Below are 25495 nucleotides of genomic sequence, written 5' to 3'. Positions count from 1 at the left end.
TTGTATACACTGGTCCATAGCATTGTCTAATAGAGCCTGCCTGGAGGAGACTCTACCAGAAGACCGAAGATCAGATGTAAGCAGTATACCCCTGGCAGTCAAGCAATTTCTGTTTCATCGCCGCACCGTGGCATGTTACCGGAGCCTATCCCGTAGTCTAATTCCATAAACAGAGTCCAGGTGTCTGAGATTGCTCAGGCTCTCTTCCCACCAGCCTTACCTGTTAGTACTGTATAGGGATCCTATTTATGTACAAACATGGTCAGGGAGGCACCTGTGGCAAATAATACATCAAAACACTTACTGATCAGCAGTGATTCTTCACCCTGGATGTGTGTGAACACGGCAAGATGCAGTCCACGGCGTCCCGGCACTCACACTGCGCCTGTGCAAGGAAGTACGGGCACAGTGTGTGGCCGGAAGTCGCATCTTAAGGGCAAAGCGTCATCCAACAGTAAAATCTAACAAGTAAAGCGCTCACGCTCAGGGCTGATAATGCAAGGGCAGACACTTGTAGGTAAATCCAGATAATACACAATATATGATCAAAGTGCATAGGTGGCAACAAACAAACTCAGATCCACACGAAGTGTAACCACTATATTAATCAGTCGCCATAGGCTGTGTCCCAGTTTTCTAGGCGGTCCTCAGGTTGTATCCACCCTCTCCACGGAGCGGGCAGACAGCGGGAATCAGAAGCCAAGAGTTCAGGTTCATACGAACGCTAACCTCTGCAGGTTCGCTTATCTCTACTTGTGTTCTGGAAACAGACGCACAAACACCTGTTTACATAGGATGATGTTGGGCCGATAAAGATTGATTTTAAAGCTGGTTCCAAAGAGACAATTAGACGATAAATATGCCATTTGCCCAGTATTCAGCTGATCACTTTTAATTTTACACAAGCCAATAATCAGCTGCAGGAGTGTTTCTAGTGTTTTTGCATCTGTTTTCTTTTTTTCCCCTTTTTTTTTAAGCGTATATGTAAAATGAACAACAAAAATGCAAGTTAGAACTAGCCTTGTTTAGATTTTCAGCATCATGAATTAGAGATGATTTCTATTCACTGACAGCAAGCAGAAATCCTGTGAAAAACTAGCAGTTACACTAAGACTAATCTATTTTTTTTTTTTTTTTACACTGATGAATGATAAACAATTATGAACAAGTGCTTTTGGGAACGGCCTGAAATTGTTCACCATAATACATGGAATCATAGGCGTTCGTTACAAACAAATGTGTACATCAACCGAAGCGTTTGCTAGTGATTAACGAACGATTAATGATGATGGTCAGCTGAAAAGATGTGATCAACCATCATACAAACAAATTTTCGTTAGTGGTTTCATCATTGCCTGCATACACACAGAAAGATTATCAAATAATATAATGATTTTTTGTTCAATAATCTTTCTGTTTAATAGGACCCTTAGTCCTACTGGTGCTGTCCGAGGTCTGAGCTGACATCTGAGAATTGCTTGTCCACAGATGTGGATATTTCCATCCAACAGTAGTAAGACCCTGAGATCTGTCACTACTAAATGAATAATAAGAAACGTGGCCGTCACTTTACCAAATGCCCGGCATGCCTGAGGTGGTCACATGACTTGCAGAACAGAGCCCTGTCAATGCCTGCAGTCGCTCATAAGTACATTTCTTCATGTTGCTTCATGTGTCAACACAGGAGGCAGGATCTCTTCAGGGAGGTGTCTGGTTACATAAACAGATGGTGCTGCTTTTTGTCACAACATGAGACTTTGGTGAGGGGATAGATGATTCTTTCTCCCATCAGAAATAATGGCATCAACTTTCAGTTGTTTCCTATTAGGTGACTTCTTACAGTGTAACAGCATCAACACTGCAACAGGAATCGGCTGTAGGGATGTGAAGGAGGGAATATTTCTAATATCTCCAGTTGCAAATGATTGACAGGTGTCTGTAGACTTTGCAACCGCTACGCTACCCTGCATTAGATTCACTACTGTAACATCTTTAAAAACAGTTTACATACAGAATTATATGCATACCTGTCTTTTACTATTCTGCTAACAGAGTCAATATTTGGTCAATGGTACCTTACCACTAAGCTGAGTAAAAATAACATGCTGCAATCACAGACACCCAGGTTTCTTAATAAGTAAGCCCACTCCTGATAGGGGAGTCTCGCTAGCTGACTCCACCCTGGTGTACACCCCTATATTGAAGGGACAGTAAAGCAGGAAATGATCCACATGTTCCATATAGCTTCTCCAGGATGCAGCACCAGGCCGAGTGCCAAAACTTCTGGGGGGTCCTCTTTTTGTTCAATACACTTAAAGGGCATGTGTCACCTACATTTTCTTTACTAATTTGAGTCTGATACTAAAACTAAACTTGTTCTTTTATTCTAATCTGTTTCTGTTTAATCACTGAACTTTTTTTTTCTTTCACTTTTTGTACTTTGTTATGGGGGCTGCCATCTTACTTGAGTTGTTTTTAACAGCATTTAGTGACATGCTTTACAGCCTGGTTCATGGACACAGACGACAAAAGTCTGTCCCCTTGAGAAAATTGTGAAACATTACTAAGCATGATCTGTGACCTTTGAAGCGGTAATTCCACACGGTACTGCTATTGTCTTGTATTGATGCTCCTTATCTACTGGTGTCGCCTGCAATGCTATACATATCACTATACGGCAGCCTCCTCTCATCACCACAGACACAGGAAGTCTTAGCTTAGTTTGAAGTGTCACTGTCGTTCTAACTTTCAAAATCTAAATCAACATCTAAATCAACATTAGATGTGATATAAAGCAAGTTTGCAATATACATTATTTTTTTGGTTGTTATGCTGTAAAACAAAGCTGAACTAACCAGAAATCCAGGTCCAGTCTCCTGAAGGCAGATTTTTTTTGTTGGAAAAAAAAAAAAAGACTAAATACAGGAATTCCGGCCAAAGCAGAGTCACGGCTCTATGTGCCCATCAATCACATGACTGCCTTCTCTCTGTGAGCGCTTAGATGGCCTGGGAAACTCAGGAATTACTGTTTTTTGACTGCTTCCTGTTTCTTGACAGAAAAAACTGTCAAAAAACATGAAGTGTTGTGTTTTCAGTGATGGCTAAAAAAAAAAAAAAATGACTAAATTGCAAACTTCCTTTATATCACATCTACTGTTGATTTAGATTCTGAAATTTATAACGACAGTGATATTTTAAGCCCCAGTGGTGAGAATAAAAACTGCAATAATTTAGGAATATTTTATAATATAGATAGAAAATTGGAAAATTAGAAAAAAAATACAAAAAAATCTTTATAAATATGTTTACATAAAAATATAATTTAAGCAGTAAGGCATGTAAGGCAAGTAATTACAACTTCCTTTTAACCCCCCTCTCAGATCCTGACCTGTGTGGTCTCTGAGCATCAGGGGCTTCTGGAGATGGGTCAATTGAACCCTCTTGTCAAGGAATTTCCTTGACTTTGTCCTGATTTCCCACATTCCCAGACTTCCCATGCTTTGCACCTGATCTTTACACAAAATGTATGCTTCTTCTGTACGTTCGTTATTTGTCTGTGAATGTTTGAGGAACACTAACTGATCACGATAATTTTTATTTTTTTTTGTTCGTGTTCGGCTTCCGAACCAAACAACTGGATGTTCGCTCATCACTGGTCAAGACTAGATGCATTAGTTTCCTTCTCATGCCCTAATGCACACAATATCTATTCAGGGTCCTATTAGTGATTTTTAACAATTAACGATAAACAATCGCAAACAAGTTTTTTTTTTTTTTTTGTTTTTTTTTTTTGTTAGGATAGCGTCGCACATACCGCATCCGCAGCAGATTTCACACTGTGAGTTTGCAGCAAAATCCGCTGCGAATCCAGTAGTGTGAAGCTGAATGGGTCCCATACACGCAGCGGATCCGCTGTCTGTAATGGACCCGGCCCCTTTAACCGCCCTGCCATGCACAGCCCACAGCCCTGAGCATACAATACCTGCTCAGGGCCACGGCTGTGTGAAGCTCCCGGCCAATCAGTGCACGGTATCACTGATTAGCTGATGGGGACCTGGGAACTTGACGCACCCGCAGAGCCGAGCAGGTAATGTATGCTCGGGCTGTCGGAGACTGGGGGGGGGTTAAAGGGCCCGGGTCCCATACAGATCCGCTGCATGTATGGGACCCATTCAGCTTCACACTACTGGATCCGCAGTGAATTTCACTGCAAACTTGCAGGGTGAAATCCGATGCGGATCCGGTACATGTGAAGCTACCCTTAACCTGAAATTGTTCACCATATTACTTAGAATGATAGTCGTTAGTTACGATCGTTATAACGTTTGTTTACTCCATCTCAACACAGCAAAAGAAGGTACGATGTGGAATTACCCTGAATGATTAGTAAACCAATGCGGAATTATCGGAAACGATTAGCAATGATTTTAGGGTCAGATCTAAATCGGCGATCAATGACACACCAATGATTTTTCGATCGTTGCCTGCTATTACACAGGATGATTATCATTTAAATTCGAACAACATAATGATTTTCTGCACGATAATCGTCCTGTGTAATAGGGCCCTAAGGCTTGAGAGCTGGCGGAAGAACCTCCCACCACTCTGACTTACTTTTACATAGGCCCAGTAAAGGTACCCAAATATCCTCAAATAAATGAAACCTCCAGTGGCCTCTACCCATCTGGGGGGTCTCTGAAACATTCAAGGAAAACAAAATCAGAAAGTTGTCGGAGAACCCCACCTTCAACAGGGACACTAGAAGAACCTGCTTCTTTAAATGGGTCATAGAAAAGAAATGGTTGACATTTCACAGGGACGTGTAAAAAGTGGTACTGGTGGGGTCACTGTGTACACACATTAGATTACTATCCTATATCTTGCATTATATATCCAAGCTTTATTCACTATTCTACTGGTGAAGTTACTATGCAGGAGGTGGGACCACAGTCTTAAGTATTACTATGGGAGGTGGTCATATGAGACCAAAATAGAACTTTTTGGTATTAACTCCTTTTGCTGTGTTAAGTACCTGCAACTCTACCACTACAGGTACTTAACAGCAGGTTGATATGCTGATAGTTTCCCCCTAAACGTCCCTTCTTTCTAGCTGTACAGTTATTGTGCTGTACCACTTCTGCATAGTTAATTTCCCGGGAACTCCCCACGACACCCAATTTTGGCCACTTTTTGCGCTCTGGTTTGGTGGGGATTATCCTCTGTAAAATGCAAATGTCAGCCAGTATTTTTCTGGATGTATTGGACACAATGGATACATTTATTAAGGCTGCATCACTGTATAAAGAAAAGTTCTGCAACTGCCTAATATACAGTCTACATATGTGTTTCATTTGCGCACAAACTACGCTTTGTATTGAAACATTGCATTACTCATTACAGGTGTGTCAGAATTCACTGTCAGACAGCAGGCAGAGATTTTTAAGGCAAGGAATTAAAATACCAGGTATATTAGAAAGTTGCAGAGCTTTTCATTATACAGTCATAAAGCTTTATGGAAAATTATGGAAAGGCCCTATTCTCACATTAGTAATACTTTCTGTAATTGTAGACCTACAATTACAGACAGGATATGGATGTGTGTCCGTCCTCATCTGCACAAACCCAAGTCAAACCCATTGATTGACCTGGGTAAATCCGGATCACGACCCTTTACTTATCCATAACAACTACTGATAAAGAGTTCATACAAATCAGAGGGTACTATACCGTCCACAATTATGGATTCGTAATTGCGCAATTGTTTTCCATGGCAGACATCAGATTTCTTATGCTCGTATTTGGTTACGTTGAGAGCTTGCACTGTGACTGAATCCCGACAAGCTCACGTACCAGTGCCTGACATCTCTAAAAGTTATGTGCTGGTACTTAAAGCGTCATGGTCCTTTTACATGGAACGATTGATTGTTCGTTTTTGCACGACAACGATTGAGTTTCGAATGATAATCGTATGTGTAAAGGCAGCGAACGATCAAACGACGAGCGAGAAATCGTTTATTTTGATCTTTCAACGTGTTCTCATATTATCGTTGGTTGTTGGCACAAAATTCGCAGATCATTCCGTGTAAATAGTTTAACGATTCCACCTATGTGTGCGATAGGCTAAAACAATCGCATAACGATTTTTCCGTATGATGTATCGTTCCGTCTGATCGTTATAAAAAAAAACATCGTTCATTCAAAATCGTTAATCATGCGATCGGGCGAATTATCGCTCCGTGTAAAAGTACCATAAGTCATTTGTAGTAACTTCTGACATGTAATCAAATGGCAAAAATGGTAGGTCTTGCACCTGTGACCGGATGTGATCCCAAAAAGAAGCGAACGGGGCCCCTCCTGGTGTAGTATATACCAATGGGTGCTCAAATATGGTGAGTGTAGTATGTCATCACTCACCTGATCGATTTGTGCAAACGTATAGGCACAACTCTATAATATGCATCCAATAGAACTCTACCGCAGCTCCTCCCAGAAAACACCAAGCGCCAAGCGAGGTGTGTAGACTGTGCAGTGAAGGATCCAGATGTTATCCTGAGATTTAACCAGGAGTGAGACCTAATGCAATATGTATATTTTTAACATCTTTAGTGACATTAATATAGTAATAGTTTGGTCTGCTGCACTGTACATAGCTTGTCCCTATCCCCATTAGAGCTCACAATTTAAACTTGTCTATCTGTATGTTTTGAGTGTGCGAGGAAGACTCGCAGGAAACCAATGCAAACACAGGGAGAGCATGCCAAAAGCAAATTGTAGTTAGGCTGTCCTTCATCTGGGCAAAGATTCTGTAGCCATATACCCTAGGAGTGGTTTTGTTGGCGCATTCTCTTAGTACGCATGCTGCTATCAGCCATTCAGCTGCAAGTCTGAAAAAACTTTCTGAATCTGGTTTATTAAGATGTGTAAAAGCCATACCAGCTGGTACAACATATGGGCAATATGGTGGCAATAAAGGCATGGTTTAGAGTGTGGCATAATGGTCTCTGCTATGTATATATAAGCTTTCAGACACTATTGGTCATGTAATTGTGTGTATATATCTCTTCCCAGGTCGTCTCAATTGGTGGGCACAAGTCGACCCATCCTACCAGAGGCTTCTCCCATTGGCAACAACGGGTGATGGGAACTGTTTGTTGCATGCAGCCTCTTTAGGTAAGGCAAAAAAGAACTAAAGGGTACTCGGGTGGGAAATAACTTGGGGAAAGTAATAATTGACTGTCATTTTTAGGGATGTGGGGCTTTCATGATCGAGACCTCATGCTCCGTAAGTCTCTCTACACACTAATGGACAAAGGTGCAGAAAGGGAAGCACTGAAGAGGAGATGGCGATTTCAACAAACTATGCAGAATAAAGAGGTATGAACACATCACTGCTGGCATCTGGTAGATGGCATAGTATGGCTCAGCTGTTGCATAGATTTACAGGCTTCTATACTATCTGTTACTATACTGTAATGTAGAATTAATCTGGGTAATTTGAAATGTGTGATAGTAAAATTACAAGCTGCATGTAAAAGATTATTTAGGAGTGAGTTAGAGTAGTCACTGCAGGAGCCGACTAATGTAAAGCTGCAGTCTATATTATAGGCCACCCTGGCTGCTGCAGAACCTCATGAAGGATTAAGCTGCTTCGTAATCTATGTAAAATAGGAAAGTTATTGTCTAAGGGCCTTATTACTTCTACAGATATCTTACCAAAACCAGGAACAGACTATAAACAGAGAACAGGTCATAAAGTAAAGACTGGGATCTCTCCTTTTTTTTCAAATCCATTCCTGGCTTTTGCTTATAAAAATCTGTCAGATAAATTGGTCAGAAATCTGTTGGTGTAATAGGGCCCTAAATCAGTAAGTGAAGCTGTCCTAACCTCCTCACATTAAGGTTTTGCTTCCCCCTCCTTCTGTGTGACACCATAGATTAAAAGATTTTTTTCCCCAAGTTGTTCTTTACACAGTTTAAGTATGCTGGGAGGAACCACTCTTTTTATTCAGTATATCTCTCTATCTGCTTACAGTCTGGTCTTGTATACACAGAAGAGGAATGGCAGAGGGAGTGGAATGAATTGATAAAGCTGGCGTCTAGTGAGCCACGGATGCATTATGGAAACAGTGGTTCAAATTGTGGAGGGTAAGTAATGAGGTTTGTGGTGTGTACGGCCTGCCACATGCAAGGGGTGGATAGAAAATAATAGTCTTAACTTGTACATAGAAACATAAAAGATTTACTGCAGAGTCCCTGGTCCTTCTAACCTTAACTTCTTTATCCATCAAGTCTGTGACTTTTATACTATACTACTAAATGCTATGTTTATTGCGTCCATGACTCAGTAGAGCAGTTTAAAAAAAAAAGAAAAAGAAACGGTGATCAACATGCCATCAATGCTTATGGTGGACATCCCTTTGACTAGAGATCTCCTAAACTAGGGATAAACTTAAGGGTGCAGTTGTGTCCCAACGCAAAGTGCAGACATAAGGTTAAAAGGTAGTGTACGCCAGTTCTCTGTGTGAGCCACATTGGTCATGCAGCAGAGCTAAGTGGGTCATGTTATACAGTGGGGCTTATTGCTCCCTGATTGTCAGACACTAGTTTGACGCATTTAGTAATCAGTATCCATTGAAAGGAATCATGTGAAAGTAATGGCCTCCCCTTCAGTTAAATGCTGGAATCTTACAAGTGATGCGCTGAACTTTCTTGTTTACTCTGCTGCTGGGAGTGAGTTCCTTCCTCTGAGGGCTTTGGAAGCCTCCTGCCAGCAACTCGGGTCATTTTTAGGGCTTTCTCCAAAAAACTTGGCTAAATTTTGTCATCTTGACATCCTCGTCCGCATCCTTTCGTCACCTTTTTTACAAAGAACTTGTGAACTCTTTGTCGGTTTGGTTGATCTCTTCAGATCAGCTCTGAGGCCAAGTGACTGTATTCCTTCATGTGCTTTGGACATCTGCTTTACATACAATAAAATCTAACTAATATCTAAGATACAGTCTTAAAGCTGCTATTCCTAAGGTGGATTTACAAGGCATGTTTAGAATTGGAAAAATAGACCTGCATATTGTTATCAAAACTTGTCCAATGGCTGTGTTTGGAATTGCATAGCTCCCCCTTCATTCAGGTGGATATTGCATGGACAAGAGTGGTAAATTTTAAGGAAAAGAAAAAACTAATTTTTATTTCAAGTGTATGACATCTCTTTAGCTTACTTTAGCCAAGTAAGAGCAAAAAGCTTGCTGTCATTCTTTTAAATTACCGATCTTTTAACATGTCAGAGAGATGAGAGAAACTTAAACCGATGAAGCTCACAAGCTCACGATCTATTGCTGCCTAGGTCCGCAAAGGTACACTGTGACACCCCAATAGCAATACCTATTGTAAGCTGACTTCATCTTTTTGTGCAAAGCTACAGTAATGGTTGGTTACCCCTTCTTGTGATTAGTATCGGCCAATAAGCTATGCTGAGTGGTTATCACTGGCTTTAGGGATCTGTTTAAAACTGCCAAATGACTGACATAAGACCCCGAACAACATGCCTGAAATTTCAGGATGCCATAATAGTATCCTATGAACACCGAAAGAGCTTATTTGATCTTACTGTTTTGCAGAGTGGAGAGCTCGGAGGAGCCCGTGTATGAGAGTCTGGAGGAGTTCCACGTCTTTGTACTCGCTCATGTACTAAAGAGGCCCATTGTGGTGGTGGCGGACACGATGCTCAGAGACTCAGGAGGAGAAGGTAGCCCCACTTCCCTGCTGTCCATCAGTACCTTTCTATCTAAATTCTGTTTGGGCCATCATGGTGACTACAGAGTTTACTGCTGGTGAACTGTCTTTGGCCCTCCGTTCTCTGCAATCATCTCCAGGTTATATAGGAACACAAGTCCTAAATAAAGACTAGACAAAGTGTGGACTTCAGACCAGATCCTTAGTTAGTCTATCCACAGCCAGGTCTCTGTATAGTAATCCTCTGTTCAGTGCAGAAAGCCATTTCTTTTGATTGCTCTGCGTTAAACAGAGGAGTAGGGGGGGCTGTGGAAAAAGTGACTGAGCATAAAGGTACTATTACACGGAAGGAGAATTTGCCCGACTCGGCTGATTATCGCTCTGTGTAATAAATACAACGATCAGCCGATGACAACGCTCATCAGCTGATCGTTGATATAGGTTTGAACCTATAATTGTCAGGTGCCGACCGCGCATTGCTACGTGTAATAGTGGTGTGCGGGCGGCGACAAACGATTAACATTACCTATCCAGGCTGCAGAGCTCCTCTTGCGGTCTTCTCCCGGGTCCCGCGATCCAGCTTCAGAGCGGCCTGTCTGAGCTGAAAGGCCACTCAGCCAATCACTGGCCGGGACCGCCAGTAATTAGCTGAGTGGCCTGTCAGCTGAAACAGGTCGCTCTTAAGTTGGAGCGCGCAGGACCTGGGGAGAAGACCGCAAGAGGAGCCCTGCAGCCCGGACAGGTAATGTATAAATTAAAAGCAAGGGCTGCAAGGACATCGGTAACGATGTCCCTGCAACCCTTGTTAAACAATAATCAGGCCGTGTAATAGGCCCAGTAAAGGAGCGCCGGTCTAGCAGATCGGAGCTCATTTACAGTTATTGTCGGGCCCCTGTAATACTACCCTAAGTGTTGAGCAGCATGGGGGCTGTGCTTGGTGGACATGTACATCGCTTAACACTATGAAAAGCAAGGGGTGCCATATTATGAAAGTAAATCTTATAGCTGTATAAATGGATTGTTTTTTTAAAAGCATGTAAATTATACTGTTAATTTTTTATGAATGGTACAAAATGGTGGGACAGCTCTTAAAGGGGTTGTCCAGCTAAATTCTTTTTCTTTCATATCAACTGTTGTCAGAAAGTTATATAGATTTATAATTTACTTCTATTTAAAAATCTTCCCAATTTACTTTTATTTTAAAAGTCTTCCCATACTTATTGGCTGTATGTCAAGCAGGAAATGTTGTTTTATTTCCGGACTGACACAGTGCTCTCTGCTGATGTCTCGGCCAGAGATGTCAGCAGAGAGCACTGTGTCAGACTGAAAATAAAAGATTTCCTGCATGACATACAACAGCCAATAAGTATGGGAAGACTTGAGATTTTTTAATAGAAGTAAATTACAAATCTGTATAACTTTATGATATCAGTCGATTTGAAAGAAAAAGATTTTCGCTGGATAACCCCTTTAAGAGCTCTTCTTAAAACAACTCGGTACCCACATTCTGACCCCCCAAAACCACTTGTACCTTCAGATAGCTGCTTTTAATCCAAGATCTGTCCTGGGGTCCGTTCGGCAGGTGATGCAGTTATTGTGCTAAAAAACTTTTAAACTTGCAGCCCGTGCCAAACGGGAGTATCTGTGCCCTACCTTTGCACCACCCTTTGTCCCTCCTCCCCACCCTCTTCATCATTAGGAATGCCACTGGCACATTTTCTCCATGCTAAACATTGCACAGGTCCTTAATGATCCAGACCATGTACCGTGATTACCCAGGTGAGGAATAGAAGGCAATCTACCTGGAGCATTCCTAATGATGAGGAATGGCACGTTTGGCACGGGTTGCAAGTTTAAAAGTTGTTGTTTAGGACAATAACTGCATCACCTGCCGAACGGACCGCAGGACAGATCTTGGATTAAAGCTATCTGTAGGTACAAGTGGTTTTCGGGGGACAGATTGTGGGTACAGAGTCGCTTTAACGAAGTAGTACGGGCAAAACATATTTAGGTATGTAACTGCCCTACAAAAATTATACAAATTCTCAATAAACACTAATTATGGGAAATGCACATGAAATGCTTTTATTCCTTCATTTACTACAGCTTGAAGTCTTCAATTCCTAGCAAAAATAGTGTAGTTGGTGGGGATGGGAGCGTGAAGCAGGCTAACCTCTGGTAACAGCTCTGTAGCGGGACTGGATGATCTGACATGTGAATCGTCATCATAGTGGATAGCAGGGGGGAGCACAGGCTCACTGTTCTGACTGATGAGAGGAGAGCGGGTGAGAGCCGCTTACCTTGCAGTTGTCTATCCAGGTCTACTCGGCGCCCACACAATACAGATAATGACAGCTCCCGTGCGGGAGAGAGACCACTGGGATGATGATATTTCACATCATTTCAGGGCTTTCTCTCCTGTCCTGCACTGAAGCTGTTACTGGAGGTCACCCTGCTTCACGCGCCCGTCCCTGACGCACAGCCCAGCCCGCACCTCGTTACGTCACTTTTTTAAATATATGTTTTACTTGGACTGTACTCTCCCACAGTGTTTATAATTTAGTTTATATGCACAAGCCAAAAAGACAGAAATGGCTGCACATCGCACCCATGGCTGACACGAAAGCTTGTTCAGCTACATTTAAAACCAACATCAGAAGTTAGTATATAATTTGGCCAAACCATATTGCCTCATGTACCACGTGCAGGTCTTCTGATGAGTCCCTAACCAAACCTCATCACTGTGCCGGTCAGCGACCACAATCCCCGCAAAACGTGCGCAAGCAGAGAAGAGGGGCCATGGAATGGCCCTGCAACCCCATTGTCACAGGACCAGACCCAAAAGGGCACCCCAAACCCCGCAGGCGCCACCGGCGGAAAAAGTGGATGCCAAGCAACACAAGTGTGAACAAGCTCTTACCTCTCTCCATTCCTCTGCAGGTAGAATGGGAGAATACTAGGAGATCCTCCCCTTATGTACACAGGTGCTTCCTGCTAATTTGGATCACATAGGTCTTACACAGCACGAGTGCTAGCCACAATGAAAAAAGGGACAGAATACATAAAATATGCACAAGCCAAAAAGACAGAAATGGCTGCACATCGCACCCATGGCTGACACGAAAGCTTGTTCAGCTACATTTAAAACCAACATCAGAAGTTAGTATATAATTTGGCCAAACCATATTGCCTCATGTACCACGTGCAGGTCTTCTGATACACATGAGTCCCTAACCAAACCTCATCACTGTGCCGGTCAGCGACCACAATCCCCGCAAAACGTGCGCAAGCAGAGAAGAGGGGCCATGGAATGGCCCTGCAACCCCATTGTCACAGGACCAGACCCAAAAGGGCACCCCAAACCCCGCAGGCGCCACCGGCGGAAAAAGTGGATGCCAAGCAACACAAGTGTGAACAATTATAATTTAGTTTGACTGCTCCGTAACCCCTTGATGACCCATGGGGGAGTTCATAGGGGGGCTGCGCCGCGACCCTGCTGGGGATGGCGGCAATTATGGGGCACAGTCTGATCTCTGCATCCACTAATTAGGACAATTAAATACACTTGGTAAACATGACAGCTGCTTTTAAAAAGGACCTGTCACCCCTGTGCCGGGTCAGAGCCCGGCCGACCCCCCGCTAGAGCCCCTTATACTCGTTCCCGCCCCTTCATACGGTGATATCTCCGTCCCCGGACCGGCTCCAGGAACGGGACTTCGGGAACGAGGTGTGTATAAGGTGCTCTAGCCGGGGGTCGGCCGGGCTCTGACCTGGCATGGGGGGTGACAGGTTCTCTTTAAATGCCTTGTAAAGCGCAACCATGGTGGTCTAGTGGATGGATCAAACCCACCACCACCACTGTGAGTTTTAATTGCAGGGAGAAGATCCTTTGTTCCGTCCGGGCCTCGCCTCTGCATCGGAATGATACTGATCCCAGCCCAGCAATCGATAGATCTGTGCTGCAGCAGCCCAGAGTAATACACCACTAATGTAATCGGTCAGTGCTGTATAACATATACTACACCTATCTCTATGAGAGATCAGTGTCGTTTACCCCCAGGTTGAATTTTAATTAATGTAAATGGAAAAATGTGATTTTATTAAAAAAAAGCCTCTTCCTCTAATAAAAAGCTTGAATCCCCCCCCCCCCCCCCCCCCCCCCCTTACCATTTTATAAATAAAAATAGATAAATAAACAAGCATATTTGGTATCTTCACATGCGTATTCACCCAAACTATTAAATTAAATTCCTGGTCTCGATTGGTAAATGGCATAAGCGTAAATTGCAAAATTGCGCATTTTGGTCTCCAAAATCCAGAATTTTTTTTTATAAAAAGTGAACAAAAAGTCGCATATACGCAAACAAGGTACAGACCATTGGCGCATAAAAATCACACACCACACACCCCCATAGACCCATTAATAGCATTATAGGTATGTTAATAGAGCAATCTGGAGCCTCACCCAGATGAGACCAGATCACCAGACTGGCCAAGAGGATGCTGGGATCTCGCCACCTAAGGTGGAAGGCCATGCAAAAATGAAAACTATTGCTCAGTCTACTTTTCATTTGTCTCCTAAACTCTGTATAACATAAATGTTCCTAAACCAAATATTGTTGTAGCCATTGTTGCAGGACTGTGCAACTTGTGGTCACTTTTGTTACCCGCCTTCCAGTTTGAGAAGCACCGCATTAGACATTAGCTCCAGCTGCTGCTGTATTTTGATTTACTGTGTGTATGATTCTTATTTAATGCTCTGTTCACTTCCAGCATTTGCCCCAATACCATTTGGAGGAATCTATCTACCTCTAGAGGTTCCACCTAACAAGTGCCACAGCTCTCCGCTTGTCCTGGCATATGACCAAGCCCACTTCTCTGCCCTCGTATCAATGGAACAAGGTGACCAGAGCAAGGACCAAGGTACATCCCAGACCTGATACATGTCATGTTTTCAGTACAGCAAGATACCGAAGAATATACAAAACTACAAATATTCTGCCTTGTGCTCTGCTTTGATGTAATTGAACTGGTAAAAGGGAACATGCTATTACTTTTCTGAACAACAAGTCACCCAGGTGGTCTCTGGCAACTTCTCCTTGCCCCTTTAGCTTTCCTTGGTCTCCATTTTATATTTGCATGTAGGGGGAGATCCATCAATCAAGGCTCGTGGGGCTACTGAGGACTACCGTGATGACTTGTGGTTTAGGTAGCATGAAATTAATGACTGATTCTGTGTAAATCCTTGTTCTTCAAAGGGGAATGAACCTGCAAACAAATCTGCTGATATCCTCCTGCAACTCCATGCCTCATGTTTGTGGAGCTGTGAATCCTTTTTATGTCGGGCCTCCCGTTTTTGTGCTATTTTAGTAAATATGCAAATGTGCTTGTTAGGTGCAATGGGGGCATTTTTTAACACCACGGAGTGCCTCCCCCCTCGACCCACCCACCGCTTCCTTTTTAAGATGCCTTCCCTATTCATATTCTTGTATGCATAATAATGCCTGTTTTTGACGCGTTTCCCGACTGGCATGGTTATGCATACAGAAATATGCATAGGAAAGGAGTCACTGAAGGGGAGGATAGGGGTGATGTTCTGTGGTGCTGAAAAATGCCCCCAGTGCTCTTAATGAGCACATTTGCATATTTACTCTACTCAAACAGCACAAAAACTGGAGGCATGTAGCTGCAGAGGGATGTCAGCTGGTAATTTGCATGAACCTGCTGATAGTTTCGCTTTAAGGATACAAGACACAGAACGCGGGCACGTTCCGGTGTGCCCACATTTCAAATTACCATAGCTGACAATGTAAAGTGCGTCAAGAGCCTGCACTTTACTTGGTGTGCTTTGTCAGTCTTGTGCAGCCGCTATTCAAAGAATAGCAGCTACACAAAACTGACATGTCAGTTTTTTTGTGGGTCCGCTTGGAATACCGGCTGGAGTGTATACTCCATAGATTTTAATGTGATCTGTAATTCCGTTAAATAACTGCTGCAGTTGCAAAACTTCAACCACGGCCGTTGTTTAATGTGAACTTAGAATAAAAAAATCTTACAAATTTATATAACTTTACGACGCCAGTTGATTCGAAATGTACTTTTATTTAAAAACATCAAGCTTTCCTCTGTCACAGACAGAGGTGGCAGCAGAGAGCACTGTGTCAAACTGGAAAGAATACACCACTTCCTGCAGGACATACAGCAGCTGATAAGTACTGGAAGGCTTAAATAGAAGTAAATTACAAATTTATTTAACTTTATGACACCATTTTATTTGGAAGAAAAAGACAGGACCTGTATAATCTTCATCATAGACTCTTGAGTGGAACTGGGTCTCCATAAGAGTTTGGACAATATGCATGTTTCTGTTCTCTCAACTGGGTCAGAGGTTTATCGTGTATTGAGGTATTACTAGCTGAATTTTATAAACAGGATACTAGCTGCATGATAAATAAAAAATAAATTGCAGGAGTGATTCTTTAAGATTTTTCTGTTGGGAAATGTCCTGAAAGAAGTTTCATTTGATGACGTGAATTTCCTCCCCTTTCTTTATATACAGCGCCTTTTATCCCCCTGACGGACTCTCAGCACAAGTTACTACCAGTGCACTTTGCTGTTGATCCTGGAAAAGACTGGGAGTGGGGCAAGAATGACTCTGATAATGTCTGCCTGGCAGGGTAAGCAATTTTTTTTTCTTTCTTTTAATCTTAGTGACAGACCCCATGCACATTGTTTGGAAATGCTGCATCAGTGCTGTATGGATTCTCCACTCTTACCCTCCACCACCACCCCCAATCCCCAATAGATTGTTGAATAAAAAAAAGTATGCAGAGGTTTACTCTGTGCTGTGTGTAAAGTACTCAGCAACAAGTACCCTGCTATATATTGAAGAGAGACCAGAATTTTGAAACAGCAGTCTTCAGTGATGTAAAAAGTTATCTATTGAATCCGGTCGAGTCGGGCAGATATTGCTCTGCCTAATAAAGACAACAGTCTGCCGAGGAGCGAGCAATTATTAATTATGGGCCACTGGGGTACTCCAGTATATAGAAAATATTTAAAGAGCTTATACTTACCTCTCCACGCTTCCAACCCATTTCTGTAGTGACAGTCTGCTCAGCCAATTACTGACCAAGGCAGGACAGCACCATGGCCAGTAATTGACTGAGCAGGCTGTCACTTAAGAGGCTGGTTCGGAAGTGTCTGCTACGGGGAAGTGGGTGAAACCCAGATACAAGACAAAAGGCTATTGGGGGAGCGTGGAGAGGTAAGCATAATCTTTATAATTTTCTATATAGCGACACTGGAGTACCCCTTTTTATTTTAACTCTTATTTTATTAAGTTTTTGGTTTTGCAGAAATAAGGGTTACAGACATATCAGCAGAAACATTATGAGAGCACTCAAAGCATACAATGACTTAAAGGGACCAACAGTCCAATGGAGAGCCCTGAGCTGTGGGAACCAGATAGCGTCCATAGGGCCCTGCTGCCGTGTATGCATAACTCAGGAGTTCCAAATGAAATGCTCAAACTACTGCAAAAACATATATACATATATTCTCAGCATAATACCAGAAAACCAGAAAATAATACATGGCAACCATATAGAAACTGAGGTAGAAAGAAAAGGGTGGACAAACTAGACTAACACAGACAACAAACACAGGGGGTAATACAAAAGGGAACAGACAGAGTCAAGTGATGTACACAGAAAAGGACAGGCACTTCAGGAATGAGAGGCCTCTATCGTCATTAAACATACAAGGTGTGACCACAGAGCCCTCATTGCAGGAGAGAAAGAAAGTCGGGTGAGCTCTCAAAGAGGATCCATGGGGTCCATAGCTTAGATGCGTGTTCCATGCGATCCTGCACCTCGGCTACCAATTCCTCCGCCCTCTGTATGGCCCGTAACTCTTTATGCCACTCAGACAGCGAAGGAACCACTACCGTTTTCCAGTGGCGTGGAATGACAGACTTAGCTGCAGCTAGTATGTGTCGGAGCATGCTCTTTTTCTGTGAGGCAAGGGTGCCAGGTAGTAGGGAGAGGAGAGCAATCTGTGGGGTGTGTGGAATCGTTTTGCCTGCGTACTTTTCATAGATGGTAAAGACTCCTTCCCAAAAGCGTTGAAGCAGGGGACACTCCCACCAAATATGGAGAAGGGAGCCCTCCCCACTATGACATCTCCAGCACCTATCGGACACCTCTGGATACATGCGATGCAACAAAGTCGGACACCGATACCAACGAGATAGAATTTTATAATTCTTTTCCTTGGAGTGTGAGTCGAGGGACAGCCCATGTGAGAAGGAGCATATTTTTAGTTCGTCCTCCGGAGTAAAGGTGACACATAGGTCCCTCTCCCAGGCGGAGAAAAAGGGCGGTCTATCAGTGTTGCTCAGGGCAAGAAGAAGAGCATACAATCTGGACAGTGTGCCCGACTCACCCCCCGAGGACAGAATCCAATCATCCAGTTCCGTGAGTTCCGGGCTCGTAGGAAGACCCACTGAGGAAGCATGGAGAAAGGAACAGAGCTGATTGTAAGCAAACCAGGACAAGGTTCTATCGGGACATTGTGCCTGCAAGTCAGGTAGAGTTGGAATCTTAGAGGCTATCAGGAGTTGATGTAACCTAGGAGAGTCGCCTACCCGCCAAACCAGAAATGTAGAATGTGTCATACCGGGCCCGAAAGCCGGATTAGCAAACAAGGGGGTCATCGGTCCTGGGCGATAAGAAATTGCATGCCGAGCCACCCACAGGTCCCACACACAAAATACATGCTTAGCCAGGTATGGCCAACCCTGAACACAGTCCCGATCCGTCTGTATGAGCCAGGGCGAAGTGGCCAAAGTCAGAGGTGCTAAGGTCTCCTCGAGAGTCACCCATCGTTTTGTGGTCGAGTTATGGGACCAGTCAATTATCCTGGACATAACGGCCGCAGCATGATACAGGCGGAGGTCCGGTAGTCCCGTCCCCCCCCGCGATTTATGCTTAGTAAGGAGCTTGGCACTCAACCGTGCCCTAGTATTGCCCCACACGTATCTGGCAAAAGCACGTTGAAGCTGTCTAAAGTAAGAAACCGGGACATGAATTGGTACTGTCTGAAAGACATAGAGAAAGCGCGGTAATACATCCATTTTAATGACGTTCATCCGACCAAACCAAGAAAGGAAGGTACGGTGGTATGATTGGAGCATGTGTAATGTCTTACTCTGCAGTGGGAGATAGTTCAGCGGAAACAGCAACTCCAAGCGTGAGGGGATCTGAATTCCCAAGTAGGTAATACTCTCCTTCTGCCACTTGAAGGAAAAATTCTCCTGCAGCAGCGAAAGCTCATGAGGGGTCAGTGAGATGTTGAGACCCTCGGTTTTGGAAAGGTTCACCCTAAAGTTGCTGAGTCCGCCAAACCGCTCAAACTCCTTGAGGACTGCCGGGAGAGTTATGTGTGGGCGAGTAACATATAAGAGCAGGTCATCGGCATAGAGCGCCAGTTTATGATGATCACCCCTAGCCTCTATGCCTGTCACGTCGGGATTATTGCGTAGCGCTACAGCAAGGTGTTCCATCGTGATGATGTAGAGCAACGGTGATAAAGGGCACCCCTGTCTCGTGCCATTTTTAATTAGGAAGGCCTCCGACAGGGATCCATTAGTCCTGACCCTGGCCGAAGGGGAAGAGTACAGGGCCATAACTCTGGTGATGAAGTCGGACCCCAGACCCATCTGGGTCAGGGATGCAACCAAGAACTGCCAACGGACCCTGTCGAAGGCCTTCTCTGCATCAACCGAGAGAAGACAAGACCCGGTGGAGGTAGCGGCAGCATGAGCTATCAGCGTGATAGTGCGCAATGTGTTATCCCGCCCCTCCCTCCCCGGGACAAAACCGACTTGATCATAATTTATGGTCTGGGGGATAATCGTATTCAGTCTAGTAGCCAGGACCTTTGAGTACAACTTAATATCACAATTGATGAGCGAAATCGGTCTGTAGCTACTACACTGAGACGGATCCTTCCCTGCCTTAGGTAAAACCACAATGTGCGCCTCCAGGGCTTGCTTCGGGAACCCATTAACCGCCGAGATGGAGTTGAATACCCGTGTCATAAAGGGGAGCAGCCGCTCCTTAAACATTTTAAAAAACCCCGCCGTATACCCATCCGGGCCCGGGCTCTTTCCATTTTTCAGCGCCGTGATAGCTGCCCCTAATTCCCCCTCACCAAAGGGAGAATCCAAATCGTCCTTAGCCTCCTGATTCACCCTCGGCAAAGCCGTGGCCTCAACGTAGTCCCGTATCTTCCCTTCCAGAGTGCGCGCGGGGAGATCAGAATAACGCCCAACCAGGGCATAGAGGGAGCTGTAATAGTTTCTAAATTCAGCGGCAATCAGCCGGGGATCATGAACTTGTGCTCCCGCGCGGTCTCTAAGGAAAGGGACATACGTAGGACCCGTGCGAGGATGTAGATATCGGGCCAAGGCCCTACCACATTTGTTAGCGTTGGCATAAAGATAGCCCTGGTACCTACTCTTCTGATTATTATCAATAGTGGTGATGCAGGTTTTAAGTTGTGTCCTAACCTCTGCCAGCTGTTGCAACAATAGTGGATCTGATGTTCGCTTATGGTGTTTTGACAGGTTGTCTAGAGTACTAAGCAACGCCCTAATCTTAGCTGTGCGTTCCCTTTTCAGCCGGGAGCCCTGCTGAATACAGATTCCCCTTACCACACATTTTAGTGCCTCCCACTGCAGAGGGAGGGGGGTCAAATCATGCTCATGAACTCTTAGAAATTCCGCTATAGCTTTCTCTATCTCTGACTTACAAACCAGGTCCTTCAGCAGCGACTCATTGAGTCGCCATGTCCATTCAGTAGGAACGCCGCCCGGCACAGCCACAGAAAGAAACACAGGACAGTGATCCGACCAGAGTGCTGTGCCTATGGATGCGCTCGGAGAATGAACCAGAGCATTATGAGAGAGGAACAGCATGTCTATCCGACTGTGGGAAGCATGGGCGGGGGAATAGTAGGAATAGTCTCTGTCCGTCGGGTGCAGAATCCTCCATACATCCACTAATCTATAAGTACGGAGGGTATTTGCCACCGAGGTCACAACCGATTTAGGGACGACCGACCTCCCCGTCGAAGTGTCCAAGAGTGGGTCTAGGGTCAAGTTACAGTCGCCCCCCAGGATCAATATACCCTCTAGGAACGTGTCAACCTCTAAAAGTATGTCACTGAGAACCCTGCCCTGGCCCGAATTAGGGAGGTAAATAGAACCCACCGTGTATAAGGTGGAAGCTATACGTATTTTAGCAAAAGCGTACCGACCATTTTTGTCCACGAACGTATCCAGAAGGTCGTGCGGAAGTGATCTGTGGATGGCTATAGATACCCCCTTAGACTTTGCCTCCGGGTTGGTGCTATGTAGCCAGTAGGTGTAATGTCGATTCTGCAGCCGAGGTACATGGTCCGCACGGAAATGAGTCTCCTGTAGTAAAAGAATTTGAACATGTTGTTTATGCATAGAATATGTTATGTGAGACCGCTTCGCAGGCTCATTAAGGCCACGTACATTGAATGAGGCCACTTTGAGTGACACCGGAGCCATACTGGCATGAGGTCCAAAGACCAGGGGGGAGGACAGGAACACAGGGGAAAGGAGGGGGACACACAGACAGACAAGGACACCGAGAAACAAATACGAACAAAACACCATAGAAACAAGGGCTTCACAGAAGAAACCCTGTAACTGTAGAGATCTAGACTCTACAGAAAGAAAGAGGTAATTACCAACCAGCGCTCAACGCGCTAACCTATAAATGGAACCTGACTAGCACTGACAAGAGCGGCTCCCGCCGCGAGGTAAACATTAGTGAGTAAACTGATTACCATATCCATCCCCCCAATGAACAAGAAAATAAGTACAGATAGTGACCACAAAAGACAGAACAAACGGGTCATATAAAGACTATGTACCGGGCACCCAGCACTAAGATTCTACAGCCAGGGGCCGCAAAAGAGAGAGGAAAAAAAAAAAAAAAAAAAATGTATATCACATATGCATCATATTGAGAACAAGAGAATACAACAAACTCAAGCTGTAATCGTATAACGTGACAGCGAGGTAAAGTAGTGGCCACACATCCTTCTCAACCTTCAGCCCCCAAATTATTGGTCGGTGGCAGGTTAGCATATCCTGCATCAGGCATGGCCGGGACCAGAGACCACTCTGGTAGTCGCACTTCAGGTAATCCCAGGGCCTGTAGGAAATGAGGAACATCTGCAGGATCTTTGAGGATGTGGCGCTTGCCACCTTGCCTGACCACCAGCTGGAACGGGAACCCCCACATGTAGGGTATCTCTCGGTCACGCAGCATCTCCAGCACAGGACGCAGTGCACGGCGCTGAGACAAAGTATGCCGGGAAAGATCCTGTAGCAGGGTTAAAGAGGCACCATCAAAGTCAATGGATCCTTCCCCCCTAGCTGCCCGCATGATCTCCTCTTTTATGGAATAATAGTGGAGTCGACATATGACATCACGTGGTCTGTTAGGATCAGAGCTGACCGGGCCCAAGGCTCTATGGGCTCTGTCGATTTCCAATTCCTTAGATACCGGGCGTTTGAGGATAGAGCTGAACACCCCTTGCAGGGTAGGGATTAAGTCCACTGTTTTAGTCGCCTCGGGCAGACCCCGTATCCTAATATTGTTGCGCCTGCTCCTATTTTCGTTGTCATCGTGCAGGCGATACAGCTGAGCAATGTGATAATCATGCGCATCCACACGGGTCACAGCCTCCTCTAATTGCACAGAAACAGCAGCATGGTCTGCAGCTAACTCCTCCACCTTAGCATCAGTGGTTTGGATGGCTGTTCTAATAGATGTGAGCTCTTGTTTATAGGAGTTTTCAAGCCGCTGCACAAAATGTTCCAGCTCCTGCCGTGTGGGCAGTGATTTCATGTACTCCTGCCAGTCCCATGGCGGGGATGTCTGTGAGGGAGACTGGGTGAGGGCTGGGGTAGACCCTGGTGCTGTGAGGCCACCATGAGCAGGGAGGGAAGGAGACGCCATGTGCTCTGGGGAAAATGGCGCCGCCGCCACAGACAGCGTGCTGCTGCTGACTGCCTCCACCACAGGGGAAGCTCTTGGAGGAGTCTCCCCGCCACTCACCCTCGCCGGATCAATCCCGGAGTTCGCCGCTGCCACCGCACTGCCCGTAGCTGACCTTGGGCCCTTTTGCTTGCCCCGGGGCGCTTCCTGCACGTCCGCCCGACCGCCCCTCACTTCCGGCGGGGGAGCCCGCGGCCGCGCTCCGGCCTGAATAAAGGTGGCCAGGCTGCTCTGTCGGGGCGCCGAACGGAGACACCGGGTGCCTGCTTGTGTCTGCCGCCCGTTCCTGCTCATGTGGCCACCAGAAGAGCGAGTTGCAGGAGGGATGGAGCGGTGTAACGGAGCCTCGCGGCGGGAGCACTGCAGCTCTGCGTCCTCACTCCTCCATCGCTAGGCCACGCCCCCCTGGAGTACCCCTTTTTAAAGCAAATGCTGTAATGACACCGCAGGGTGCCAATGCATGCTGGGTTTTGTAGTGTTCTCACAAGTTGGGGCCCACTGTGCTATGGTGTGATTTGCTTCCTTGTCCTTGGGGACTGTCAGGACCTGGAAATATTGGAGAGAGTGTCATTTTTATTGAAGAAAGTGTGCTTTTTAGTTTTTAATCTTTACTGGGTGAATAGTTCTCATTCTGTTTGCATTGGGGAGGATAATATGTAGAATGGAGGAAGGCAAATATGTTTCCATTCTTGTAGACATTATGCCTCTGCCCAGGACTCTGCATCCTCTCCTTACAGTCCATTATGTCATCTTATCGCCTGTGCGTATTAATGTTTCATTAGCTATCCCAGCCTTTTAGCTCCTGTGTGGTGGATGTAATATAATCCGCATTTCACCTCCATCTGCTGCAGACACTTATTTCATGCCAAACCAGGACATGTTTTGAAGTGTATTACTGTATAGGAACCATAAACTGCTGAGCTCATAGGCTGGAGTGTCACACACAAAACATGGAGGCACACCCCACCACACAGCAAAAACACTCACAACCTTGTCACATGTTTGGTCTGACATGATACATGCAGTTCTGATAACTTGATTACTCTGTATAGTAATAATATCCATGTGCCCTGAGGTTGAATGTGATAGCAGTAGTTTTTGGAGTTATACCTTTTGTTTGTCACCATTACAGTTTATGGATAGTGTTGTATTACTATTAGTAATCAACATCTTAAAGCTTATGTTATGGTTCTGTGCAGCGTTCATACATTTAAAACAGTATAATCATCTGATTGCAATAGCCGTGTTGCATTATTAAGTACATGACTAAAGGTTAAAATACACTAACCTTCAGCTCCCTGATGTCCTGCTCAGCCGATCATTGGCTGCAGCAGGACAGTGCACTGATTGACTCACTGAGTGGGAGGTCAGGGAGCCGGGAGCCACAGAAGCAGGTTGGAGCACTGACTGGTAAAGTTTTCACCAGGTAGCGGTGGGTTAAGGAGGGTCAGGGCTTTACTGCTGTGAGTATGAAAACCTATACAGAATGACAGGACACAGGATCACAGCAGATTTCAAAGAAATCCACGGTGGATCCTGTACGTGTGAAGGCACCCTAAGACAATACTGCTGTTATTGCTGATACAAATATCTGCTTGTGTAAACGAGTCATTACTCCTAGATTGCAGCACCCAATCACCTCTTACCTGTAACCCCAGTAATCATAGCATCCCCCCTTTTAGTAGTCACAGCATTGTCCACTATATCCTTACAGTACGGTCTCTGTTCCTCTAGTATTAACAATTCCTTTCTCTTTGATAAAGGGCCCCTTCACTTGTGTCAGAATTGACTTATACTTTGCAAGAGATTCCACAGTCTGCATTTCATAAATGTGAATTGATCGTATAAAACTACTGTACTTTCTTTTGTAATGGTAAATTTCAGTACTGATTTTTGCTGTTGCGTGCACATAATTAGATTGTGCACAGAAAGGCACGAGAGGAGAAGAGTCCTCATGTGGTCCCTCAGAATTCTGCTGGTGGAAATTAAATACATGTCTCTCAGCATACCTTAGGGCTGTCATTGAAGATGCCTACTTTAGTTTTGGTACTGTTATGATACTGGTATGTAGGTATAGACATGTATATAAAATGTTTTTGTGTTATTTCTAGTGTCACTTTGTCATTGGAAGCGAAGCTAAACTTGCTGCACAGTTACATGACGGTCACCTGGCTTTCCCTACCATGTGAGATGCAGGTGAGTGAACAGACATTATGGCAATATAATTTAGGGGATGTGTTATTTTCTGTCCCTCTCTTTGGTCATAATGGGAGCAATGTATGAGGGCAGCATAAACTAGTGACACAAATGCTGAACAGATCGGTGTATTACTTACATAATTTTGTTCAGCTGTTCTTCTAATAAGCAGGGGAAAAGGATTCTTGCCACAACCCTCCCCCCCCCCACACCTTCTCGCTGCTGATTGACAGTTGACTGCCTATACACAGCATGGATAGCTAACTGCCAATCAGCAGCTGGTGGGTGGAGTTTTCTGCTTATCCAAGACTACTGGACTCACGCTTACAGTTTTCCCGGTCAACAATTACTGATATGTTCAGACTGTTGAAGAATAAGCTGCTTATTTGGCTGCAAAGCGATTTCTAAATTGATCTACCTTATACCATGACACAAGGTCAGATCTCTACCTCATGGTTTCCAACTAA

The 25495-nt window shown here is 44.7% G+C and overlaps 1 protein-coding gene and 1 long non-coding RNA gene across 2 annotated transcripts in view; one reads left to right on the top strand and one right to left on the bottom strand.

Annotated features, from left to right (window-relative positions):
* The window catches only part of OTUD7B (OTU deubiquitinase 7B), an 86804-nt gene that overhangs the window by 59243 nt on the left and 2066 nt on the right, over positions 1–25495 (top strand). Inside the window, exons 4-10 of the mRNA XM_069951342.1 lie at positions 7069–7170; positions 7247–7374; positions 8033–8145; positions 9615–9742; positions 14503–14652; positions 16289–16406; positions 24944–25028. Of these exons, the coding sequence (XP_069807443.1) occupies positions 7069–7170; positions 7247–7374; positions 8033–8145; positions 9615–9742; positions 14503–14652; positions 16289–16406; positions 24944–25028 (824 nt within the window). The remainder of the gene's footprint in view (positions 1–7068; positions 7171–7246; positions 7375–8032; positions 8146–9614; positions 9743–14502; positions 14653–16288; positions 16407–24943; positions 25029–25495) is intronic.
* LOC138771537 (uncharacterized) lies at positions 1359–25218 on the bottom strand. The gene is made up of 3 exons (XR_011359639.1): positions 25168–25218; positions 6415–6549; positions 1359–1874 (listed from the first exon to the last, which is right to left on the bottom strand). It is a non-coding gene; the product is annotated as an uncharacterized lncRNA (long non-coding RNA).

The sequence above is a fragment of the Dendropsophus ebraccatus genome, chromosome 13 (assembly GCF_027789765.1).
Source record: "Dendropsophus ebraccatus isolate aDenEbr1 chromosome 13, aDenEbr1.pat, whole genome shotgun sequence".
Lineage (NCBI taxonomy): Eukaryota > Metazoa > Chordata > Amphibia > Anura > Hylidae > Dendropsophus > Dendropsophus ebraccatus.
Note: the sequence above shows the minus strand (reverse complement) of the source record. Positions and strands in the feature narration are given on the sequence as shown.